We start from the raw sequence: 23,442 nt of genomic DNA on the forward strand, positions 1-23,442 counted from the left end.
CTTAACTTGCCTCACACCAGCCAGTGAAGAATCACAACCCATGGATGCTCCTCTATTTCATCTCCTTTCTGCTCATCGTGAGCTTCTTTGTGCTGAACATGTTCGTGGGTGTCGTCGTGGAAAACTTTCACAAGTGCCGGCAGCAACAAGAAGAGGAGGAGACAAAGAGGAGGGAGGAGCGACGGCAGAAACGCCTCGAGAAGAGGAGGAGGAGTAAGTGGCTCATCCCGATGAAGTCGTGTCCCCTTTGTCCGTCACGTGCTTTTCCAGGTCAACTTTTCACAGCCCCACCTCCACCCAAACACACCGAGTCCCTCTTGCTTCATGTTCATCCGCTTTGCTTGCACTTTCGACCCCTGCCCTCCTACACCACCTCGCTTTCCTTCTTCAACAACATAATGGATTCTAGACAAAATGATGCGACATCTTTATCTGAATACTCGGTTTTAGCACATACTCGGTCGATGATCAGATACACTAGGTTTCCACCAGTTGGTGGATTTCTACTTTATTGCCTTCAGTTTTGGCATTAATTACATTGAGATAAAATTAAGTAATAAATAATATATACGAGGGTTGCCCAAAAAGTTTTGCAACACAATTTTTTATTGCTAGTAATCCACTTCTTCAATAAGCTCATCATCATTCCCAAACCTTTTCCCATCGATGGCATCTTTGAGGGCTCCAAAGAGGTGGAAATCTCAAGGAGCAAGATCTGGGCTGTCGGGTGGGTGGGGAAGAACAGTCCATCCGAGTTTTGTGATTGCTTCTTGTGTTTTCAAACTTGTGTGTGGTCGTGCGTTGTCTTGTTGAAAGAGGATTTCAGCAACATTTTTGTGAGGTCGAACTCTCTTAAAACGCTTCTGCAATTTTTTAAGAGTTTGAATGTACAGATCTGAGTTGATGGTTTGACCACGTTGCATAATGTCTACCAAAATCACCCCTTCTGCATCCCAAAAAACAGTGGCCATGACTTTCCCTGCTGAAGGGGTAACCTTAAACTTCTTCTTCCGAGGAGAAGTTGGATGATGCCATTCCATTGCCTGTCTTTTGGTCTCCGGTTAAAAGTGATGGATCCATGTTTCATCCCCAGTGACGATCCGTGACAAAAAGCTTTCATCATCAGCCTCGTAACAGGAGAGCAAATCTGAACACACCTCTTTCCGCAAAGTTTTGTGATCGTCGGTTAGGCTTCGTGGAACCCAACGTGCACACACTTTTGAATATCCTAAGGCATCCATAATGTTGTTCACACTTCCCTTGGATACTGAGAGCTCAGTTGCAAGCCTTCTGGTTGTAATCCGTTGGTCCTTTCGAATGAGTTCATTACAAATGCCCCACTATTCGCGGGTTTTGCTCTTCACGGATTTTCCAGGAACATATCCCCAGCAAATAGTGGGGTCCGACGGTGTGTATGTATGTATGTGTGTGTGTATGTATATATATATATATATATATATATATATATTGTCGTGTCCCCGGGGTTAAGACCCAAGAGGACCAGAACGAGCTTTAACTCCGAGGCGTACTCCCAACCTGGCGGTAGTGACATGCGCGGGAAGGTTTGAAGTCTTACCTGATCGGATGGCCGACACCAGGTTAATCCGAAGCCACAGAACAAAAAACGAAACAAGACAAGAAATGAAAGTCACAAATAAGGATTTAATGAAAATAATGCAAGCAATTAAAATGAATGTGACGTAAAAACCTATTTCCTAATTTGAGACGTCTCTACTCAGACTCGTATATAAACAAGGGGAAAACGAACGGAAAAAAAATAAATGATATTTCGTCTCAAGCCGGCCGGCACTTAGCTTTGCATCCCCAAATGGCTGGTAGGGCTAGCTGGTCGCCGAACTAGAGTCACCGCACGGGAAGCACACAATATGGCACAGAACCGCGCCGGTCTCCAGGTGTGAGACAAGCAGGCAGGATCCCTCTTTGTTTCACCTGTGACACCCTCCTTCACCGCAGAGCACCACCGTCAACCAACACCTCCTCCTTCCACGTTGCAAAAGTCTCAAAGCCCCGACACGTCTCCTCACCAGCACACCCGAGACAACAGCGTCCACTCGAGACGCGAGCCAGAATGAGAGAGAGCAAGAATGGCGAGACACGTCTTTTTCTCCTTCAGCTCTCGAATGTTCCACGCTGATGTCACACTCTGTCCAATCACCGAGCACTACTCAATCATGCCATTGCACCTCCACCAATCACGAAGGCCGGGGTGTGGCCTCCTCACCACGAGTCGTCGGGGGGCGGGCGGAGTCCATTCGTCGTTTGCGAATGTTCGGATTACGTCGGCGGTCGTATGGTGGGATTTACGTGCCGATTGGCAAATGTGCTGGGTGTTGGTTAGCCCTGGCGGTGTTGTGAGTGAATGAAGTCATTTGTTATAGTTGTTGTTTGGCAGGCTTTTGAATTGCAATAAAGACGGATGGAAGATCACAGGAGCAAATTACACACTGGGGAATTAACGTTTAAGCCCTAGAACTACTTAACACAAAGCCACGCCCCTCATGGCGACATGCAAACGCTCTTACCCGAACAGACGGCCTAATTACGTACATTGAGATGGCTTCACGTGGCATATGGAGCATTCTAAACCTACACGATTCTATCTTGACTAAGGTATTTCTTTGTTTACCCCCACAAATGTAACACACCCCCCCCCCCCCCCCCTCAGAACCGTAGCTCCTGCAAGCTTCAGTGCAGGCATTACCTTTCCAGCCCTAACGCCTGCTGACCCACACTTAATTAGCCTATGAAATAAATTGGGAGGGGCTGTGGGAAGCGAGCCGTAGCTAACTTACCTGTTCTCCTTAACGTTCTAAACCCTTAAGCAACTATCCAAATATTTACACCGTTGATTAATCGCTCCTAACTCCTGGGGAGGGAAGAAAATGTCAAACACAAAAAACCTACCTTAACCAAAAACCATGAACATTTGTGCAACCCCCAGCTAAAGACCACGTTGCCACAATGACGTTGCCACGTTACCTGTGGAGCCTTCCCAATTTACCCAAATTTCCAAGAGCCCTGTCCTTCTGATACAGGTGAGTGACATGGCTCAGTGGATCCCCCCCCATTCACTCATACAAACCCCAATATTCAGTCGACACATTTCAATAATCAAAAACACTCATTCCAACCCCCGCCCCCTGCAATACCATGGCTTCAGTATCATTACACACAAGTGTGAACCTCAATTAGGAAGTGGGGAGGTACCGTACAAGCAAGATGGCGGGGGCACTTCAGGTGGTGGTGCCCCGCAGTCCAAAAATAAGTCACCCGACTTACGACTTCTTAATCCCCCATCCCCCTTCAACTGTCGCCCCCTGATAGACAAACACCTCCTTCACTGTACCAGGGAGGGTCTCCGCAACATCCAGGCTCCTTTGGACTCAGGCTCTCATTGCCTCCAGGTCGCCAGTGGTCTCCATACCCGCTGGTCACCCAACCAGACCCCGCTCTGACAGTTTCCAATTCCAGACACCACCGGCTGCCAGGGACAAATTAGCTCAGTGGGGGGACGCAGTCACCACTCCTCCAGAGCTTGGTCCATTCCTGCGGACACACACACCTTCCCCACCCACAAAATCCAAAATAACATTTCCAAACGCTGCCATTCAATTCTCAAACTGTCATGCAATAAAGAGATGGTATTCGTTGGTGTACTGCCATGGTCTGCTTACATTGTGTAATTCCCACATTCACTCTTCAACCACAGATCAATCCTTTCTTACGACCACACAAAAACACAAAACCTTTGCACATAAACAAACGCCATCCACAAGACACTTTGTGGCACGCAACCTAATCCAGTTAGCGACCATGTAGTCACTCTTGCCCGTCCCCACTCCAAATTACTCATGTCCCAATTTGTGAGCAAGCACCAAACACTTGGGACAGGACACATCAAGGCACCTTACCTTAAGTGCAGGTCATCTCAGGTTGGTCAGGTCCAAGAGTGCCATCCACCATGGCAAATTTCAAATTTATCTCATGGAGCCTATCAATTTTCCCCAAATTTCTCTTTTATCCACTATACTGGTAAGCATGTGGATCCGCCTCCTCCGGTGACCTCTCCTACACTACTACCCTTGGCTATGACAGCTCCACCCCTCTACCATGTGAGGGCTATCGGGATAAGCTGCACAGCCGGACCGCCAACATTGCCCACGGGTGTCCACAAGGGTGCGACCCACCATCCATCCTTCGCCCCCTGTGAGGACCACAGCTGCACTAGCCCAAGCTGGCCAATGTGGTGAGCACCTGCTGCCAACTCTGACATTCCCATGGCCTCGGACCTGGGGGGCACGGTCACAGTGTGTGGCATCCCCATCACATCCCCTGCACCTCCGCATCCCCCAGTCCGCCCAATTGCAGCCTCCAGCGCCCAACCTCATGTGACCTCGCCCAAGGTCTAGTTGACAGTTGTGTTCCACCAGGAGACTCAATCCCAGAAGACACTGATCACACACCTCAGCCACCCATAACACCACATTGACCCCTCAGACTGCACGAAACTCCATCCCTACACCCCGCGGCCCAATATTGGAGCTGACGCCACCGTAGCCAGTTGAAGGCTGTGTCCTGCTTACCTATCAATTTTGTCCCAGCCTCCAACACTTTGGTCTAACACAATTGGATTAATAATGGTGTCACTGACCCCAGTGTCCACCATGGCTTCACAAAATTCCCCTTAAAATTTTCATCTAACCCTCAAATTACCCATGCCAATTTTCCCACAGTTCACTATTTTGACCAAAGAAGGGCGCATCTCCATACACTTGCCAGCCGAGCATGGCCTCGTATGCTCGGCTCGTTCCAATTTAGCTCCGATTGATCCGATGCCTCTTCCCAAACCGAGTCCTTAAATCACAGCGGAACATCTGTGGAAGATCACGCTCACCCCATCATGTTCCACAGATGCTCCAATGGTTGTCCAGTGGGCTATATCCATCCCTGTCCATGTGGATCGACCCATGTCCATAGACCAGCACAGCATTGCAGGTCATCACATGCTGGCTGTCCTAGTCTCAGGGGGAGGCTGCTAGGCCGCATGCCCGGGCGGTCACCACATCAGGCCCTTGTTGGCTGTCCGTGGTGCCACCACCAAAGCGCAGCCTACAACACCTCCCCATAGTGGTCCTCATTATGCACCATGGCAGGTGCCCAGGAGTAACCACCTCGGACCCCCCAGAGGTCTCAACCCTCTCCAGCGTCCGGTGACCCTGCCGGCCTGAGACACGGGCGTAGCCCCGATGGACCAAGGAGGCCACACTCCACTAGACCCCCCCCCCCCCACCCCCATAGGGCCCGGGTCATACCATAACACCTGTAGTTGGATCCCACGTCCAAATCTCGCCAGCGCAGCTCCCCAGCCGCCTGGCATAACTCAATTTCCAGGTGGGGCAATTTCCCATGAGGCCGACCCCAATGACCTCTCCTGGTCCGAATTTTGCAGCCCGGGCACCAACTCCCTCCAAGGCTGTTCCAAATTAAACTCCCATTGAAATTTCAATTTCAATTTAATTTTTAAATGTTGGCCTTGTGTGCCCAACCACAGCTGCATGTCACAACCCTTTTTTCGTGTTTTTCTGCCCCTCCCTGCAGCTGTTCCAAATTCACGATGGGGATCACTTTTTCCAAGGCTCTATTTCCCGCTCCCCCATTTCCGAATCGAGCTTGGGGCCAACCCCCCCCCCCCCCCCCCCCCAGCTGGGTACTTAATTTCGGAACCTCTGGTGCCCAATTGTGGCTTGTGGTGAGGGTCCCCTGGGTCACCTTAATCGCGTCTTGGGGGTGCTTACCGGACCGACTCACCTAATCTCCCAAACTCTCTTGGACTTGAGCAAACTCTCGCTTGACTGTACTGTCCAAAGTGCTCGGCCGCTCTTGTACTATTTCCTCCATACTTCCCCCAGTCAATTGTGGCCCCCGCAGGTCTTTGTCTACCAACACACGCTCTGGTTCCGTTACCCGGGCATCCAATTCCATTACCTCTTCAGCTAAACCACCGCCCTGGCACTACAAAAGTCCCAATTCCTCCCTCTGCTGGTGCATTCTGGCATCCACACAGGTGCGACAGCCACCCAGGTCTTTATTTACCTCGCCAATTATTGTATTTGTTGACCCAATTTTGTCGTCCACATTTTTCCCCCATTTGATCAATTTTGTTTTCCACTTATTCCCCACGCTTATTCTGAGCATTAATTTGTTCACTCCGGCCATTTTCCCAACACCATTTCCCTTTGTGTACCCGTATTTTCATTTTCTTCACTTCATTCCATGGGTTATTCAATAGTTCAAGCAATTCTCCCTTACTTCGTTCACTCAGTCCCTTCATAGTTTTTTTGAGCAAGGCCTGGAAAGTCAGCGCAACTGCTTCCTCATTCGATCGTGCAGGAACGGGGGAGGTTCCAAGCCTATCCTCAAAAAAAATCTACTCCCGGACCGCTTCCGTGTCCCTCAGAATCCTCCATCAGCTCCTCAATTTCATGCACGTCCGCCATTCCGTGCTGACGAACAGTTTTCCCGCACGCACTAAATTTACCTCAGAAAAAACAGAATTTAAATTTAGCAACACGCTGCCTTGCGCTCTTTCCCGACACCAATCAACTAGAAATTTGGTCACCCCGGTCACTATGATCACCTTCCCCTCGATGAGAGAAAGACGACCGTTTAAAATTTTTGAGTCCATTTTGACTCTGTCCAATCACCGAGCGCCACTCAATCACGAAGGCCAGGGCGTGGCCTCCCCGTTACGATTTGTTGGGGGCGGAGTCTAATCTCTCTTCGGGAATGTTCGGATGACGTCGAAGGCCGTGAGACGGGGCTTGACTGGCACGATCGGCAAATGTGCCGGGTTTGGCGGGCCTGGCGGCGCTGTGAGCGACTGAGTCCATTTTTTATATTTGTTGTAATGGCAGCCATTTTTGATGCAATAACAACGAAGGGAAAAATCACAGGGCAATTACACACTGGGGTTTATCCTTAAGCCCTACCGAATTAGCATAGCTCCACCCCTTGTATGGAGACACATATACGATCTTATTCTATACAGATTCCCTACTTAGTTAGATCGAGGAGGGCTTTTTCGCGTCACTTGGAGCATTCATTCCATGGGTTATTTCATTCCATGGGTTATTCAATAGTTCAAGCAATTCTCCCTTACTTCGTTCACTCAGTCCCTTCATAGTTTTTTTGAGCAAGGCCTGGAAAGTCAGCGCAACTGCTTCCTCATTCGATCGTGCAGGAACGGGGGAGGTTCCAAGCCTATCCTCAAAAAAAATCTACTCCCGGACCGCTTCCGTGTCCCTCAGAATCCTCCATCAGCTCCTCAATTTCATGCACGTCCGCCATTCCGTGCTGACGAACAGTTTTCCCGCACGCACTAAATTTACCTCAGAAAAAACAGAATTTAAATTTAGCAACACGCTGCCTTGCGCTCTTTCCCGACACCAATCAACTAGAAATTTGGTCACCCCGGTCACTATGATCACCTTCCCCTCGATGAGAGAAAGACGACCGTTTAAAATTTTTGAGTCCATTTTGACTCTGTCCAATCACCGAGCGCCACTCAATCACGAAGGCCAGGGCGTGGCCTCCCCGTTACGATTTGTTGGGGGCGGAGTCTAATCTCTCTTCGGGAATGTTCGGATGACGTCGAAGGCCGTGAGACGGGGCTTGACTGGCACGATCGGCAAATGTGCCGGGTTTGGCGGGCCTGGCGGCGCTGTGAGCGACTGAGTCCATTTTTTATATTTGTTGTAATGGCAGCCATTTTTGATGCAATAACAACGAAGGGAAAAATCACAGGGCAATTACACACTGGGGTTTATCCTTAAGCCCTACCGAATTAGCATAGCTCCACCCCTTGTATGGAGACACATATACGATCTTATTCTATACAGATTCCCTACTTAGTTAGATCGAGGAGGGCTTTTTCGCGTCACTTGGAGCATACTGAAACTTTAAAAATTCTATCTCAACTAAGGGTTTTCTTTATTTACCTCCACGAACTTAACAATATATATATATATTGAAGTTATGGAGGAGACACAAACACACTGCCTTTATTATTAGACATTGAAAGTAATGTTTATCAAGGTATTTATATATAGTTACAAAATGTCAGATATATTCCTCTGTAAAATGATAATGCTTGTGTTACTTTACTCATACTAAACTGCTCTAACTGTCAAACTCTGCTTTCGTTATGTTCCGTTGTCCTAATGCATGTTTGGGCGACTTGAGTCTGTGTTTGCTTCTATTTCTCCCAATTGTTTGCCCTCTCTCTCTGTTTTCTCATCCGTTCTCTGCTGAGCATATGTGTGCAATTGTTATATCTCTCCTCCTCTTCTTCCTCCTCATCCTCTTCACCTCCTCCTTCATCCCCTCTTCCCCCTCTTTTGTTCTTGTTTTCCCCACCTGGCACGACCTCCAGCGTGCGGGGTTGCTGTGATGGGGATATGGCAGTGACATGATGGTCTGGTTTGATTCTCACCCCTCCCATCCCCATTTTAGTACCACCCAATTGTGTGTTACAACCATAAGCACCCCTATGTCACCACTTTCCTTTCTCTATGTCAGGCGAGCCCAACAACACGTAGTTATTTTTGTTTCCCTCCCGAGAAAAGCAAAGTGGTTAATTTTCCCTTTCAATCTGCCTCCAGAGGGAAACAACGTGACTTGGCCCCTGAAAGACAAAAAGTCCCAAGGTACTTGTGCTGATAAATTCCGCACACTTGGTGTGCTCCCCTCCTTCTTCTCCACTACACCCTCCACCATGCCTCCGGCTTTCCACCATGCCTGTGGCTTTCCATCCACTGACCTCACCCCCGAAAACCCTTCTCTACCACTCATCCCGAATACTCCTTGCTTGCTTCCTTTGATTCCACAAGCTCGTTCTTCTCTTGCGGTTTTTGTTTCAAGTTTCCCTCGAGTTTCACTCGGTCAGCCAGAATAAACTCTCCGCAAACCCACCCTGCAACTCCCTGTGCCTCTCAACTACACTGTTGCTTTGCAGAATCACAATCCCATGGCTTACACTACATCTCCGTGCAGGACGACTAAGAGTGTGGTCACCTTTATTTGGAGAGTGGCCACATATTTTGAGTGCAGAATAAGTAAGGAAGGATGGCAAGGAATGACAAGGTACAGAGCAGGTGCTCTCAGGCTTTGCATTGAAGATGGAACCATCTCTTTGTTGATGATCGCCGTAGCTCTATTTCCACCTGGTTGAACATCCGTTCAAATGTTCAGATTGCTCAGAAAAATTGGCCGTGATTGGCTGTTGGAAGGATTACTCTTTGACCCCAATCAAAAATCAAAACTTTTTGACCCCGATTTTTGACCCAGCTGTTCACTAGAATCCATCCTTCGGTACTCGGGCTTTGAATGAACTCTTGCTGTTGACAGGTCAAGTCGAAGTGGAGTTCTGAGTAAATTATACGCATTTGATCGCTCGCAACCACCATGTTTGTAGCCACGTTGGTGAGGCCTTGCGTTGACCTGCTCTGTACCTTGTCTCTGCAAAACACTTGCCAGACAGTTTCTGTACAAAAAAAGGTATTCCTTCGGGTAAAGACAGAGTGGATGTATTTACGCACTTTGTATTACTGTAATAACATATCCTGTGTATTTGTCTCCTTCTCTTGCTCCACATCTGTCCGCCTCCTGTCTTCATATCTTTGTAAATCCGCAGAGGCTCAACAGAAGCCTTACTATGCTGGCTACTCCCGGTCCCGTATGCTGGTCCATCAGGCCTGCACCAATAACTACCTGGACCTCTTCATCACAGCAAACATCTGTCTGAACGTCGTGACGATGTCCTTGGAGCATTACGAGCAACCAATGGTCAGATATGGAATTCTTGTCTAAACGTTGTCTTTTGCATGAATATGGTCGTTGGGCTATCTGAGTGGTGACGTCCTCGTTTTCAGTCCTCATGTGTCGTTTTCAGTCCTCGTGTCCAGTGCATTGCTTTGATGTATCGTTGTGGAACGCCGTAGAATGAATATAGAGTAATCACGTGTGCTTGGAGATACTAGCAGTCAAACTGTTTGCATTCGACAGGATTTGGTCCCTTTGGCGCTCGGTTCTAATTTTCTTAACAGTGCTGTTACCTGAGATAAGAATCCCTCAAATGCTGCACTTGTTGACGCCATTAACGAGGATGTGCAAAAGGTGAAAAGAGCTAGATGAGCTCTTGATGAAAGATGAGCTAGATGCCGTCAGCTGTTCCTGTTACTGTGACCGTACGTTTTGATCTCGTGTGTGTTTTTCATACTTTTATTGGTCCTCTAACCAGAGGGAATTATAGGTTTGCTTTCCATCTCTCTGTCCGTCTGTATGTCCATCCCACCTGTGGCTTTCTGCATTTTTCCATACCCTTTAACATATTCAACTGAAACTTGGTACATGGCTTTATTATGATAAGTTACAGAACAAGTTTGGGTTTCTGGGCGTTTCACCTATTTCCATGGAGTTATCCCCTTTTGGACAGTGTTGCCTGGGGGATAGGGTAGAGGGTAGGGGAGGAAGAGGGGAGGAGAAGGGGGGGAGGAAGGGAGGAGGAGAGGGAAAGGGGAGGGAGTAGATGGGGAAAGAGAGCAGGGGGAGCAGAGGGAGAGAGTGCAAGAGAGGGTGAGGAGGACAAATTTACCCAAGTGAAGAATGCTTTAACCTCAGCGTTGCCCAGGTAAAAAGGTAAATTGTTATACTCTCTGCCACCACCACCAGGTGGCGCTATGTGGTACACATTTACATAGATAATTTACATCTCCCAGCCCCGCACACCCCTGCCTGAGGCCGCAGCCACATAGCCGATGTTCCCCTCCACGCAAAGTTGTATTTTTACCCCGACTTTGGAGTTTGTAAATTGAAAGATGTGGCCGTGCATGGAGTTTCAGGGTGTTTCACCAGTAATTCAAATTTGTTGAAATTTAATAAACATTGGCATCGGTAGGGGAGGGTGGGGGGATAGGGGGAGACATGTATTGCAAAGCAATTCTCGCCCTTACTCTGATGTACATGTATGTATTTGTTTGAATCTTAGTTTTCCTTCTTTGTTGGAATGCCTTCTTACATCATGAAATGTAATGGTACTTTCTTTACTCCCGTCAACTCACAGGCTTTGGAGGAAGGCCTCAAATATTGCAACTACTTTTTCACCTCCGTCTTCGTTCTTGAAGCCATCCTGAAGCTGATCGCTTTCGGAATAAGGCGCTACTTCAAGGAGAGGTTTGTATAAAGACAAGTCGTATTACTCTGTGAATTACCTACGTACCTGAGCAAGGTCCGTAATAGTCTTTTCGTTCAGGACCTTCTGGTGTAACTCGCAAGAGAGAGTTTGCTTCTGGATATCCATGTTCTCCACCCCATATGTCCTCCCATTCCCATCATTGGCTCATTTTTCCCCACATTCCTTATTTCCTCCAGAACGCCTTTATTTTGCCCCTCATCGCTGATGTTGGTGTGTTCTACCCTCTCTACCGTTCCTTTTGTTCTGTTATGTCCTGATCCATTCTATGTTATCGTTCTTCCATGAGCCTCGACTTTGTAGACATGAAAAAGTACTTGTACTCGTGAAGTTTGTTGAAGAGTCTGGTGAGGAGAAAAGGGAAGGACGAAAGTATGGTGTCAAAGACTTCAGGGAGACCTCGTGGTACCAAGCTAGATCTGCCTTGTTTTGAACAACATCCCACTCGTCATGGAGAGCGATATTATTCTATGTGTAGGGACGGCACGGGGAAATAATGGCCGCCCATTCAAATTTGTACAAAATGATGTCCTCCACTTTTGTGGTTTAATATGAAGCGTTTATTGCCGGTCGATCAACAATTACAGAACCAAGAAGTCAGCCAGCATACATCTCTCCCCGACCCTTCGTAAAAAGTTCCCTAAATACATTTCACCCAGAAGCGGCACACCAGGGAGCAGGGTTGGGAGGGTGAAAGGAGGCTGAGAAGCCTTGAGATAGGGTGTGTTTTGTGGAAATGTCTGATCAGCTTTGTGTCATCACAGTCAAGGCAGTGTTATGAGTATAGACAAGATATATTGCACAGGGAGGCTTTGAAGTGAGTGAAACCAGTGTAAACTATGCATATTATTTACTTTTCTTAGCCCAAGATGAAAAATAATTGTCTCAGCTAATGTCCTTCTTTTCGTCTGATGTTTCCATACGACTGACTGGCGCTATGTATTAAATTATGAAACTGTAACTGCCGACGTGAATAGGTTTTTTATTCAAGTTTATATTTATAATAATGAAAGGCAGTGTCCGCCCGTCCGTCTCCTCCATAACTCCAAAAACCATGAAACCTAGCGGCTCCAAACTTTGCATGCATACTCCTGGACCTCCAACAGATTGCAAGGATGAAAACTGGGTGTTTGGGTGTGTTATAACACCCTTTTTGAAGATGATCAACGAGGTGTTCATAAAAAAAACCCGATGTGGTGGTTGTACCAATATGGCAGCGCACCATCTTGGTCAGCCCACTGCACCTCGCTGGGTTCTTAAGCCGCCATTTTGTTTCGACCTACTCAAACGTGCCTTGCCTTGGAAACACAATCGATTTATCATTGCATAATTGAACCATATTATCAAAATCTGGATTCGGATATGAGGATTTAATGCTGTAGACTAAATAATGTCCAAATCTGGATTGAAATCTGACAAAATTTACCATATCTTGCGATTGGTGAACGCTATTCAGGCTGCTTTTGCAAGCCATGGCATTACAGTAGACAGAGCTCCCTTTTTGACTTTAGTTACATGGCCGGGGAAGTTTGGGTGTGTTTTCACACCTGTTTTTAACTCAACTGGACTATGTCCAGCTGAGTTTTTGTCGACACGCAGTGTCTGTCGTCCGTCTGTCATCTGTCTGTCTGTCTGTCTGTCTGTCTGTCTGTCTGTCTGTCGTCTGTAAACAATTCGACGTCTACGCTCTAAAAGTCACAAATATTGATTAAATTTGATGAAACTTGTTCTGCAGCATCTTTAAGGCATAAATTAGTTTGGGATTGCATTTGGGCGTTGCACGCCCAAAAATGGGCACGGCAGGGCAGCCATATTGAAAAATCAATTTTGGTCATATATTTATAACACATATAAACTATATAGTTTGTGATTCTATTATGCATATTCTAACCATATTTATATAGACCAGTTGAGTTCAGGTTCCCTGGAACCTCTAGTTGTTCTTGGTTTGGCACGTGTGTGTTGGTTTGGCGCATGTGTGTGTTGGTTTCGTGCATGTGTGTGTTGGTTTCGTGCATGTGTGTGTTGGTTTGGCGCATGTGTGTGTTGGTTTGGCGCATGTCTGTGTTGGTTTGGCGCACGTATTTGTTGGTTTGGCGCATGTGTGTGTTGGTTTGGTGCATGTGTGTGTTGGTTTGGTGCATGTGTGTGTTGGTTTGGTGCATGTGTGTGTTGGTTTGGTGCATGTGTGTGTTGGTTTGGTGCATGTGTGTGTTGGTTTCGTGCATGTGTGTGTTGGTTTGGCCCTTTTTAACTCAACTGGACTATGTCCAGCTGAGTTTTTGTCGACACCCAGTGTCCGTCGTCCGTCGTCCATCTGTCGTCTGTCTGTCTGTCTGTCTGTCTGTCGTCTGTAAACAATTCGACGTCTACGCTCTAAAAGTCACAAATATTAATAAAATTTGATGAAACTTGTTATGCAGCATCTTTAAGACATAAACTAGTTTGGGATTGCATTTGGGCGTTGCACACCCAAAAATGGGCGTGGCAGGGCGGCCATATTGAAAAATAAATTTTTGTCATATATTTTTAGCACATATAAACTATATAGTTTGTGGTTCTATTATGCATATTCTAACTATATTGATATAGACCAGTTGAGTTCAGGTTCCCTGGAACCTCTCTAGTTTTAATTTGTCTGCTCTCAGTGGTTTCCACATTTCGCTGATTTGCTGTATTTCTATAATTTACAAATTCTCGCGGGAGAATTTCTATAATTTATAGTGCAGATTACTTAAATATTTATCACGAATTATATGTTTTTCACTTTATTAGCATTCGTATTCCGTGATAACTCACTTACTCAATAGGAGAGGGACATTTCAATAATCACAGAAGTCCATGGGACTTCTACATGGTTATGCTCAATCTTCCTAGTTGTAGGTTGACTCACCTTTCTAAATTGCGAGGTGGGGTGTGGAAAGTCCAATGAGTGAAATGCAGATCAAGCTTGACCCATTTCTTGGAAAGTCTCCTCACGTTGCATCATAGTGGAAGTAATTTTAGCGAAGCATTTAGTAACCAGTGCTGCTATGCATTTGATGAGGCACAACACAATTAAAATAATTAGGTGGACAGTGCCAATGAATTTCCAGATGGCAGCATCCTAGCTTCCGAAGATGCTGGGCAATCATGATGTTATTTCCAGTTCATCTTTAAAATAATCATGCAGCTTGGCTCCTTCTTTTCCTCAGGTACAAAGCCTCAGCAGGGGAGCCCTATATTAGACGTAAGTGCAGAATGATGTATTCCAGGTCGCAAGCCCCCACCTTAAACAGAATAGTCCTTTTGGGGGTTCCTTGATGATAAAATATGGTGGATTCATATAGCACTCGTAACGGGGCGTGTAATCTCTAGAAAAGTCAGTTGGTTTAACATCCTCTGGTACTGTCAATCATCATCATCATCTGGTACTGTAATATTATACTCAGTGTCTCATGTCCATCCCAGGTAGTAGCCCAGGGTATGCCCTGTGGCCACATATAAAATACGTGTTGTTGGTGGGGACATGAGGAAAAAGTTCCATATACCACGTACATCCTCCCTCTTTACATCTGTGTGGATTTCACAAGTCGAGGTTCCTACATACAACAACAACATGCATTTTAAGGCCATTTTCCCTGCTAGAGCGGGGGTTAGCCTTGCGGTCCCCATGACAATCTTCTCCATTTTGCCCTATTTTCTGCATCTCTCCTTGTTAACCCCCTTGCCCGCATTTCTTCTTCCACCATCTTTAGCCAAGTCTTTCTCGGTCTTCCCCGTCCTCTACTTCCTTCTACATTCATTTCCATCACTCTTCTCAACCAGTCACTTTCATCCTTCCTCAACACATGACCAAACCATCTCAACCTGTTCCTCTTCACAGCATCAATCACAGGCAATATTCCCATAATCTTTCGCAATTCATCATTTGTCTTCCTCTCTCTCAACGATACTCCGCACATCCATCGAACCATTCGCATTTCCACCCTTTCCAGCCTTCGTTGCTGCTCTACGTTCATTACCCATGTCTCGCTCCCATAAATCATAACACTTCTCACACATGCAGCATACACCTTTCCCTTCAGCTTCAGCGACACTCTCCTCCTCATCAGCACGCCACTCAGTTCCCGAAACTTCTTCCATGCACATCTCACTCGAGCAACCGTTGCCGAGTCTGATCCACCTTCTCCATTCAGCATGTCTCCGAGGTAGCAAAATGTTTTCACACCTTCCAGCTTCACGCCGTCTCCAAGATCCAACTCAACATTTCCTCCATCTGCAGCTCCCTCTGTGCACACCTTACATTTGAATGTAGCTGCCACACTGGTAAATGACCCTCTCAGACCACTACATTTTTGATGAACCCACTCAGCGCACATTGTACATTGAATGGAGTTCATTCCGACACCCTTCCTGCACACAGCACACGGCCACTTCCCAGTTCTTTCCACCTCACCACATGCTTTACCACTTGCCATCACCTTCATCTTTCTGATATTCACATTCAGACCTTTTGTCTCCATACATTCCTTCCACTTGTTCATCTTTTCCTTCAGTCCATCAATACTTTCCGCAATCAACACCAGATCATCTGCATACAACAACTCCCATGGTAAACCCTCCTTTACGTTCTGAGCCAGCACCTCCATCACAGCTACAAATAATAGTGGACTTAGTACCGACCCCTGATGCACTCCCACCTTCACCTCAAACTCACCACTGTTCCCGTCCTTCGTCCTTACAGCTGTGCGCGCTCTTTTGTACATTGCCATCACTACTCTGATCAACCATTCCTCCACTCCTAACTTCCTCAATGCCCATGTCAATACTTTGCGTGGAACCCGATCGAATGCTTTCTCCAGATCAACAAACCCAAAAAACAACTTCTTCCTCTTCTCCATGTACTTCTCCTGCAACTGCCTCACAATGAAAAGCGCATCTGTCGTTCCTCTTCCTGGCATAAATCCAAACATTTCGTCGATCTTCACTTTCTTCCTTATCCTCCTCTCCAACACCCTTTCCAATACCTTCATTCCATGCTCCAATAACTTTATCGCTCGGTACGAGCCACACTCCAGAGGGTCACCTTTCCCCTTGTATAGAGGGACGAGGGTACTCAGTTCCCAATCAACTGGAATGCGGCCTTCTTTCACCACCAGATTACAGATCTCTGTCATTTTCTTCACACCCCAACTTCCTGCTGCCTTCAGCATATCTCCCACAACTCCCGTCGGCCCTCCCGCTTTTCCACTCTTCATTGCTTTTATCGCTTCCTCAACTTCCTTCTCAGTTATCTTCTCTGCCGGTCCTAAAACTGGGTTACTCTCCATGTTGCCATCCCATTCATTCTCTGTATTCAACAGCATTTCCATATATCTTTTCCATCTTCCTTTAATTCCATATGGGTCGACAACGATTTGTCCCACTTCATCCTTCAAGCAACTCACCCCCATCACATCACACCTCTCTTTCGCTATGTGCTTTGCAATCCTGAATACTGCTTTCTGACCCTCTTCCGAATCCAAGCGTTCTCCGAACATTTTCCTACTTGCCTCCTGCGCCTTTGCTACCTCTTTCTTTGCAGCCTTCCTGGCTGCCTTATAACTTTCATGCTCTGCTGTTTCTGCTCCCGTACCCTTCGCCTTCTGCCACTCCTTGAACTTCTTCCTCTTCTCGTCAATCCTCTTTCCAACTTCATCATCCCACCACCATGTTTCCGAGTGCCTCGGTGGTCCTTTTGTCCATCCACATACCTCACCAACGGCTCCCAACAGACTAGCTTTCATTGACATCCAACCACTTTCAAGCTCAACCACATCATCCTCTACCCTACTCAGCCTCTCTTTTAATGCCTCCCTTACTGTCACCTCTTTCAACCTCCACACCTTCATTCTCGGTTGGTACTTCACCCGCCGAGCTCTCCTCGCACCTTTCACCCTTATGTCGCAGACAACCAAGTGGTGCTGTGAAACAGCCTCCTCCCCCGGGATCACCTTTGTGTCCCGGAGGTGCCCCCTATCTCGCCTACGCACCATCAGGTAGTCAACGGTTGTCGTCGACCCACCTGACGTGTATGTAACAAGCTTATTATCCTCTTTCTGGAACTGAGTATTACAAATCAACAAATCAGCTCCATCAGCAAACTCCAAAATCCTTTCACCTTCTCCATTTCTCACACCATATCCGTAACCCCCATTAACTCCCTCAAAACCATCCATACTCCTTCCCACATGTCCATTCAGGTCTCCTCCCACCACAACAACTTCCTCATCTTTCACGTTTTCCATCAGCTTCTCTATCGCACACCAGAACTTGTCCTTCTCTTCATCGCTTCGACCAACCTGCGGAGCATATCCCGAGATGACGTTCAGCAAGAGCTTTCCAATCATCATTTTCACCATCATCAACCTATCACTCACTCTAGTCACACTCACCACACTGTCTACAAACTCCTCAGAAAACAGGACACCAACACCATCACGCCCTCCGGGCACCCTTGCCACACAAACTTGTATTTCTGTCCCTGCCTACCCTTCACCATTCTCACACCACTTCCCTTCCATCTCGTCTATTGCACACAACATGTGTCCACTCTTCTTCTGACCAATACTTCCACCACTTCTCCTGATCTCCCTGTCATTGTCCCTACATTCCATGTGCCAAACCTCAGAAACCGATCTCCACTTCGGGCTGCACTCTGCCCATATGTAGTTGTAATTGTCATGGTTCTCTTTTTGAGGCAATGCTTTTATGGCCGGACGCCCTTCCTGACGCCAACCCCCTTAGTCGTCTCTTACGACACGCAGGGATACGGTGTACCTATTCTGACCAGGGTACACACTGGGAAACGTTTAAAACATGGAAATTCTGGGGGGACGGAGGGGGGGGGCGGCGTCAGCATCACGGCTGCGGTTTAAACATATTCCAACAATATCCAAACAGAACCATGAAAACCATAAAAAACAATCTGGGAAAAGTCTCCAAGCGAGAACGTGGATTTGAGAAAGAAGGAGCAGAGGCGGAAGAAAAACGCGATACAGGGGGCGGGGCACAAGTCGAGACGAGGAGGAGAGCGAACAAGCACGTGTCCGGGAGGAGAGAAAGAATCAATATAGAATTCTTTGTCTAGGGAGGTGAGGTGAGGGGGAGAAAATAAACTAAAAGAAACAAGTAATACAGCGAAGGAAAGAACTTAAATTGACAAAACACCGACGGGGGGAGGGAAGCCTCAAGTTACCAGGCCGCGCACGAGGTACGACCCAGAAAACGATTAATTACACACAAGTTTGTACGAATTACAAACCAATACTAACTAGAAACACACAATAACACGTACACAGTAGAATAACCAGTGGAAATATTTGACAAAGACAAGAATGGGAAAATACTTAAACTTTGATGCCGTGGAGAGCTCGAAGTACGCTTCACTCGCCCGAGGAACCGGAACCGGAAGAGGTTCCTACATAATATTCCTAATAATTATTTTTCCCATAATAATCCATTTTTCCCAACTCTGCTAACTTTTTATCACTCCTTCAATATGTTTATCAATATAGTATTTAAGCATAAGCCTTTGCTCTCAATCCCATGAAATTCCTTCCTTATCATAAATATCATAAATTCTGTTACGTGGTCCTCCCGGTGACTACCTGGTCTCGGTGACCCCCGGACCGTGAGAGGAACTCCGCCAGAAAGATCTATGATTTATATGCTTTCGTAACGCAATCAATATGAAAGACACAACAATTCAAGTCAATAAGAAACCCCACACCAAGGATCCGGGTGGATCAATAATATATTCCCCAATCCATCAACAACCATCAACAATCAATCACCAATATTACGAAGATGGCCATCTTATATATGTCCCCCCTTTCCCCACTCACGACCCCTCAATGGTCACTGTCCCTCACAATGTCTCTGGGCCCCTCCAGACCAAGGTGAAGGTCGGCTTCTCCGCACACGGGCGGTTGAACGAACCCCTGGCTGACGTGTTCCAAACGTGCACGTCGCGTACCGGGGACCGCTGCTGCAGCGCACACCTCCTTGCCAAGCAAAGGGGGGGGGCAAAACAAAGCGCGGCTTGCAAAGCGCGCGAGGCCCAAGGTGCGACCCGTACGCGTCCTTGTAGACGTGGAGGCGACTTGTGCCGGACGCTTGGTTCCGTGCACGAACCCACGGCAACTTGACGTGTAATCGGTAATTACCCCGCGCAGGTAACTCCTTTCGCCAGACGGGCTTTCAAACGCAGCGTCCCCCACGCTGCTCAATATCGACACCGCTCACGTCGGAGCTGGGCGAGGAAGAGGAAGATCGCCGCTTCTCCCGGACCTCGTGTCTTTTTTTCTTCCGTTTCCGGTCTCCTTTTCCCCAGAAGGGCTCCTGACCCTTTAATCACAACAACCTTTAATCGACTAAACATTAATAAGCAATGACCTGAATAGTAATTCACATAAATTCACATAAATCCATAACAATATCATAAATATCATATCCTCATAAATACCTTTCGTATCGATTTTCAAAACAAAACTTTGTATCCATATAAAGTAGATTAACTCCACCCACATATTTAATTTAATTTGTTATAAATAAACAACTTTGACCAAGAATTGATGCTCCCACACAAACAGGTCCATTCATCTCGGCGTTCTCTCCACTCACCAACAGCACAAAACACCGCTATCATTTTTTTTTACTTGGTCCATTAATCAACCTGGATGTTTGTTTCCAAGATATAGTAAGTCTCACGTTTTTTCCTCTGCTCTTAACATTTCCCATAGTTTGTTTTTTTTAAATATAGCATTATTCATTAATTTATAAAAGTTTTTTTCTCCTAGATGTTTTTTTCTCTGTTGTTCTCCTTTTAGTATTAAAATCAATATACGTTTTCAATCAACGACTTTGAAACCTCGCCAAACATTAAAATTCCATGAATCCTCTATTAATTGTTTTCCCTTGAGAGTAACCCAGCAGAAAAAATATTATTTTAAAGTCCTTTGCTGTAGAACACAATTTTCTTTATCATTCTAGTTTCCCTAATTGAACCAGATCCCTGGTGTTGGGCTTGCGGCTAGGGTGCCAGCTTAGGATAGCCTAGGATCCTGGGTTCGAATCACGGTCGATCGCTGAATTAACGCCAGGGGGGTTGACTCAGCCTGTCATCTTTCCGAGGTCGGCTAATTGAGTACCAGTTCACTGGTAATTCCCTGTTTGTCGTAAAAGGCGACAAACAGGGTTGGCGGCAGGAAGGGCATCCGGCCGTAAAACATTGCTTCAAAAATGGGACCCAAAAAACAACAACAACCACGGTGCCCGAAAAAGGCCAACCCCCGCTTTGCGGGGAAAAATGGCCTCTAAAGGTGATTATTTTTTATATATATTCTAGTTTCCCTAATGTGAAGGTTGAAACCTGGCCCATCCCAAGATCGTTAACATTGTGTGAATGTGAGTGTTGGCGAAAGAGGTGTATGGATGTGTGTCCCATGGAGGAGATAGGTATCACTGTTACTAGGCAATGGGTGTAGAGCAGACTACGTGTTGAAAGAAGTGCAGTGTTTGAAAGACACAGGAAAAAATCAGAAACGGGGGAGAAATCAGCAACCACTTTGAAATTGCAAAAAAATCAACAACCACTCTGAAATTTGAAAAACCCAGGCCATCTCTCGTCTGGGCAGCCATCGTCTCTGTTCGCTCTCCCTCAGTTAGTCAAATCTGCCCCGGCATTCCTTGGAATTCCCTTCAAAGTTCGAGCATTCCACCTAGACCTTCCTTGGCAGCATGTGCTATTAGCAGCATTTGGCATGGATTCATCTTGTAAGGACTTTTCCATTCAAAGTTCTTGATGTACATACACAAAGTTCCCAGGCTTGGGTAAATAAAACTTGTGTTCGGGCTTGTTGTGACACTCATCCACTGTTGGTTCAGCTAAAATGTCCTTCACGTCGAGCAGCGTGTGCAGGAAAGACTAGATATTGTCAAAGTTCGTTCTTTCATAAGATTTCACAACACCACCAGCCAGGCCTGGCCATCACAGCTGGCTTCATTCAGCAACGCCTTCTTTTCTTTTCTTTTTCTGTGTGACTGGAACACTCTCACAGTAATCCCTCATCTCATCCATTTAGTATATGTTTATCTGCATCTGTGCTGGGGGTATAGAGGGTTTGAGCTGCTTGCATTGTTTCCCAATTAACTCGTCCACAACCCTTTTAAAATCCCATGTCACCCTCTAAATGGTAAAAGATCACCCAAAAAATAAATAATTAGCACATATCCCAATTTACATTCTCATCAGATGTCGACATTCGCGGACCCCACGTATTCACGGTTGATAAAATGTGACCTGCTTCTACATTCGCAGTCCCGTGCTTCATGTATTCGCGGTTTTTTGTGGGTGCAAAAACAAAAAATCTTGCACCAGGCATTCCACCTAGACATAACACGTCTAAAATAATCTTCCATGCGTCATGCGTAAAGCAGCTGTACGACACACATAAAACATCCCACACCACAATTCTGACACAATTTTCCGGGCGTGTTAGCAGTTTTTCTGACCTGCTCCGACATTCGCGGCCCTGGGCTTCGCATATTCGCTGTTTTTCGTCGGCGTGTTCGCGGTTTTTCACATAATTTTTTCCTTTCCCTTATGAATCACGAACCGCCACAAACCTATCCACATTTACCCATTGAAACAATGCCCCCACATTCATGGATTGCACATTCACGACATTTTCCAGGAATGCATCGCCCGCGAATGTCGGGGTCTGACAATACTGAAGGAATTTGTATTTAAAATCAAAAGATGAATATGAGGGAAAAATACAGAAGGTCAGTTTTTATTTATTGTTATTTATTAAATATGCATATACTGTATGTTTTACTATTGTAGGAAAATTCTACCCCCGTTAATGCACTCTAGATCTACTTTTTTGAACTACCGACTTCTTTCCTTGAAGTCCTTGCAGTCCATTTGTTTTTACCTCCCCCCCCCCCCTTCCCATGCTCCTCCCCCCCAAGCCCTCTCCCTCCCACAGATCTCCTGATGTCCCTGTTCTCTCCTGTTGTACTTGTGTGCTTCCCTCTCTCTCCCCATCTTGTCTCCCGCTCCCTTTATTATATGCTTCGTGTGTCCGTTTGTTTTTTTGGTGATTATTTTAACTGTTACACGAGCCTCGATCTTGTATACAAAAAAACAAAATAGCACTTTTTATGTTCAGTCCCCCCATTTTAGGTAAGCATGTTAGGTATTGGAACAGATTAACTTAAAGTAAGTTAAAGTAGGATAACAGTTAGTATTTGGTTGCATATCCCTTGCATGTAAATAACCGCATCGAGCCCGTGACCCAACGACGTCACAAAACTCTTGTTATCTTGCTTTGAGATGCTTTGCCAAACCTTTACTGCAGCCATTTTCAGTTGTTGTTTGTTTTGAGGGTTTCTGACTTTTTGTCTCCTCTACAGCAAGTAAAATGTATGCTCTATTGGATTTAAATCAGGAGATTGACTCGGCCAGTCTAACCCTTCCACTTTTCCCCTTATGGACTCCTCGGTTGTGTTGGCGGTGTGTTTTTGGGTCATGGTCTTGCTGCATGGTGAAGCGCAGCCCAATGAGTTTGGAGGAATTTTCTTGTACATAGGCAGACATAATGTTTCTGTACACTTCTGAATTAATTCTGCTGCTGCCATCATTAGTTACATCATCAATAAAGATGAGTGAGCCAGTCCCAAAGGCAAGCTCTCCAAGCCATGACACTACCTCTATCCTTGCTTCACAATATGCTTTGGATCAAATGCAGTTCCTTCCTTTCTCCAAACTTTCACCTTTCCATCACTTTGGTAACGGTTTATCATGTTCTCATCTGTGCATAAAAATTCGTTCCAGAACATCCTCCTTGCACACCTCTGTACTTCATGACAAATTCTAATCTGGCCTTTCTGTTTTTGGTGCTGATGAGATGTTTGCATCTTGCAGTGTAGCCTTTGTAATTCTGCTGTCAAAGTCTTCTACGAACGGTGGATTGTGATACTTTCACACCTGTACTCTGGAGGGTGTTAGTGATGTCACTGACAGCTGTTGTAGTGTTTTTCTTCACAGTTCTGATAGTTTTTCTGTCATCAACTGCAATTGTTTTCCTTAGCTGACCTGGCCGTTGTTTATTGCTATGTACACTAGTGGTTTCTTTCTTTTTCAA

The 23,442-nt window shown here is 46.2% G+C and overlaps 2 protein-coding genes across 2 annotated transcripts in view; both read left to right on the forward strand.

Moving 5' to 3' along the window:
* LOC144892212 (uncharacterized) overlaps positions 1–23,442 on the forward strand; it is a 623,022-nt gene that overhangs the window by 214,815 nt on the left and 384,765 nt on the right. The gene's annotated exons all lie outside the window — the stretch shown is intronic.
* The window catches only part of LOC137428722 (voltage-dependent T-type calcium channel subunit alpha-1H-like), a 231,558-nt gene that overhangs the window by 162,662 nt on the left and 45,454 nt on the right, over positions 1–23,442 (forward strand). The window contains exons 23-26 of the mRNA XM_078777047.1: positions 21–213; positions 4,678–4,702; positions 9,666–9,864; positions 11,141–11,250. Coding sequence (XP_078633173.1) covers positions 21–213; positions 4,678–4,702; positions 9,666–9,864; positions 11,141–11,250 — 527 coding nt within the window. The remainder of the gene's footprint in view (positions 1–20; positions 214–4,677; positions 4,703–9,665; positions 9,865–11,140; positions 11,251–23,442) is intronic.

The sequence above is a fragment of the Myxine glutinosa genome, chromosome 5, assembly GCF_964187855.1.
Source record: "Myxine glutinosa chromosome 5, kmMyxGlut1.1, whole genome shotgun sequence".
Taxonomy (NCBI): domain Eukaryota; kingdom Metazoa; phylum Chordata; class Myxini; order Myxiniformes; family Myxinidae; genus Myxine; species Myxine glutinosa.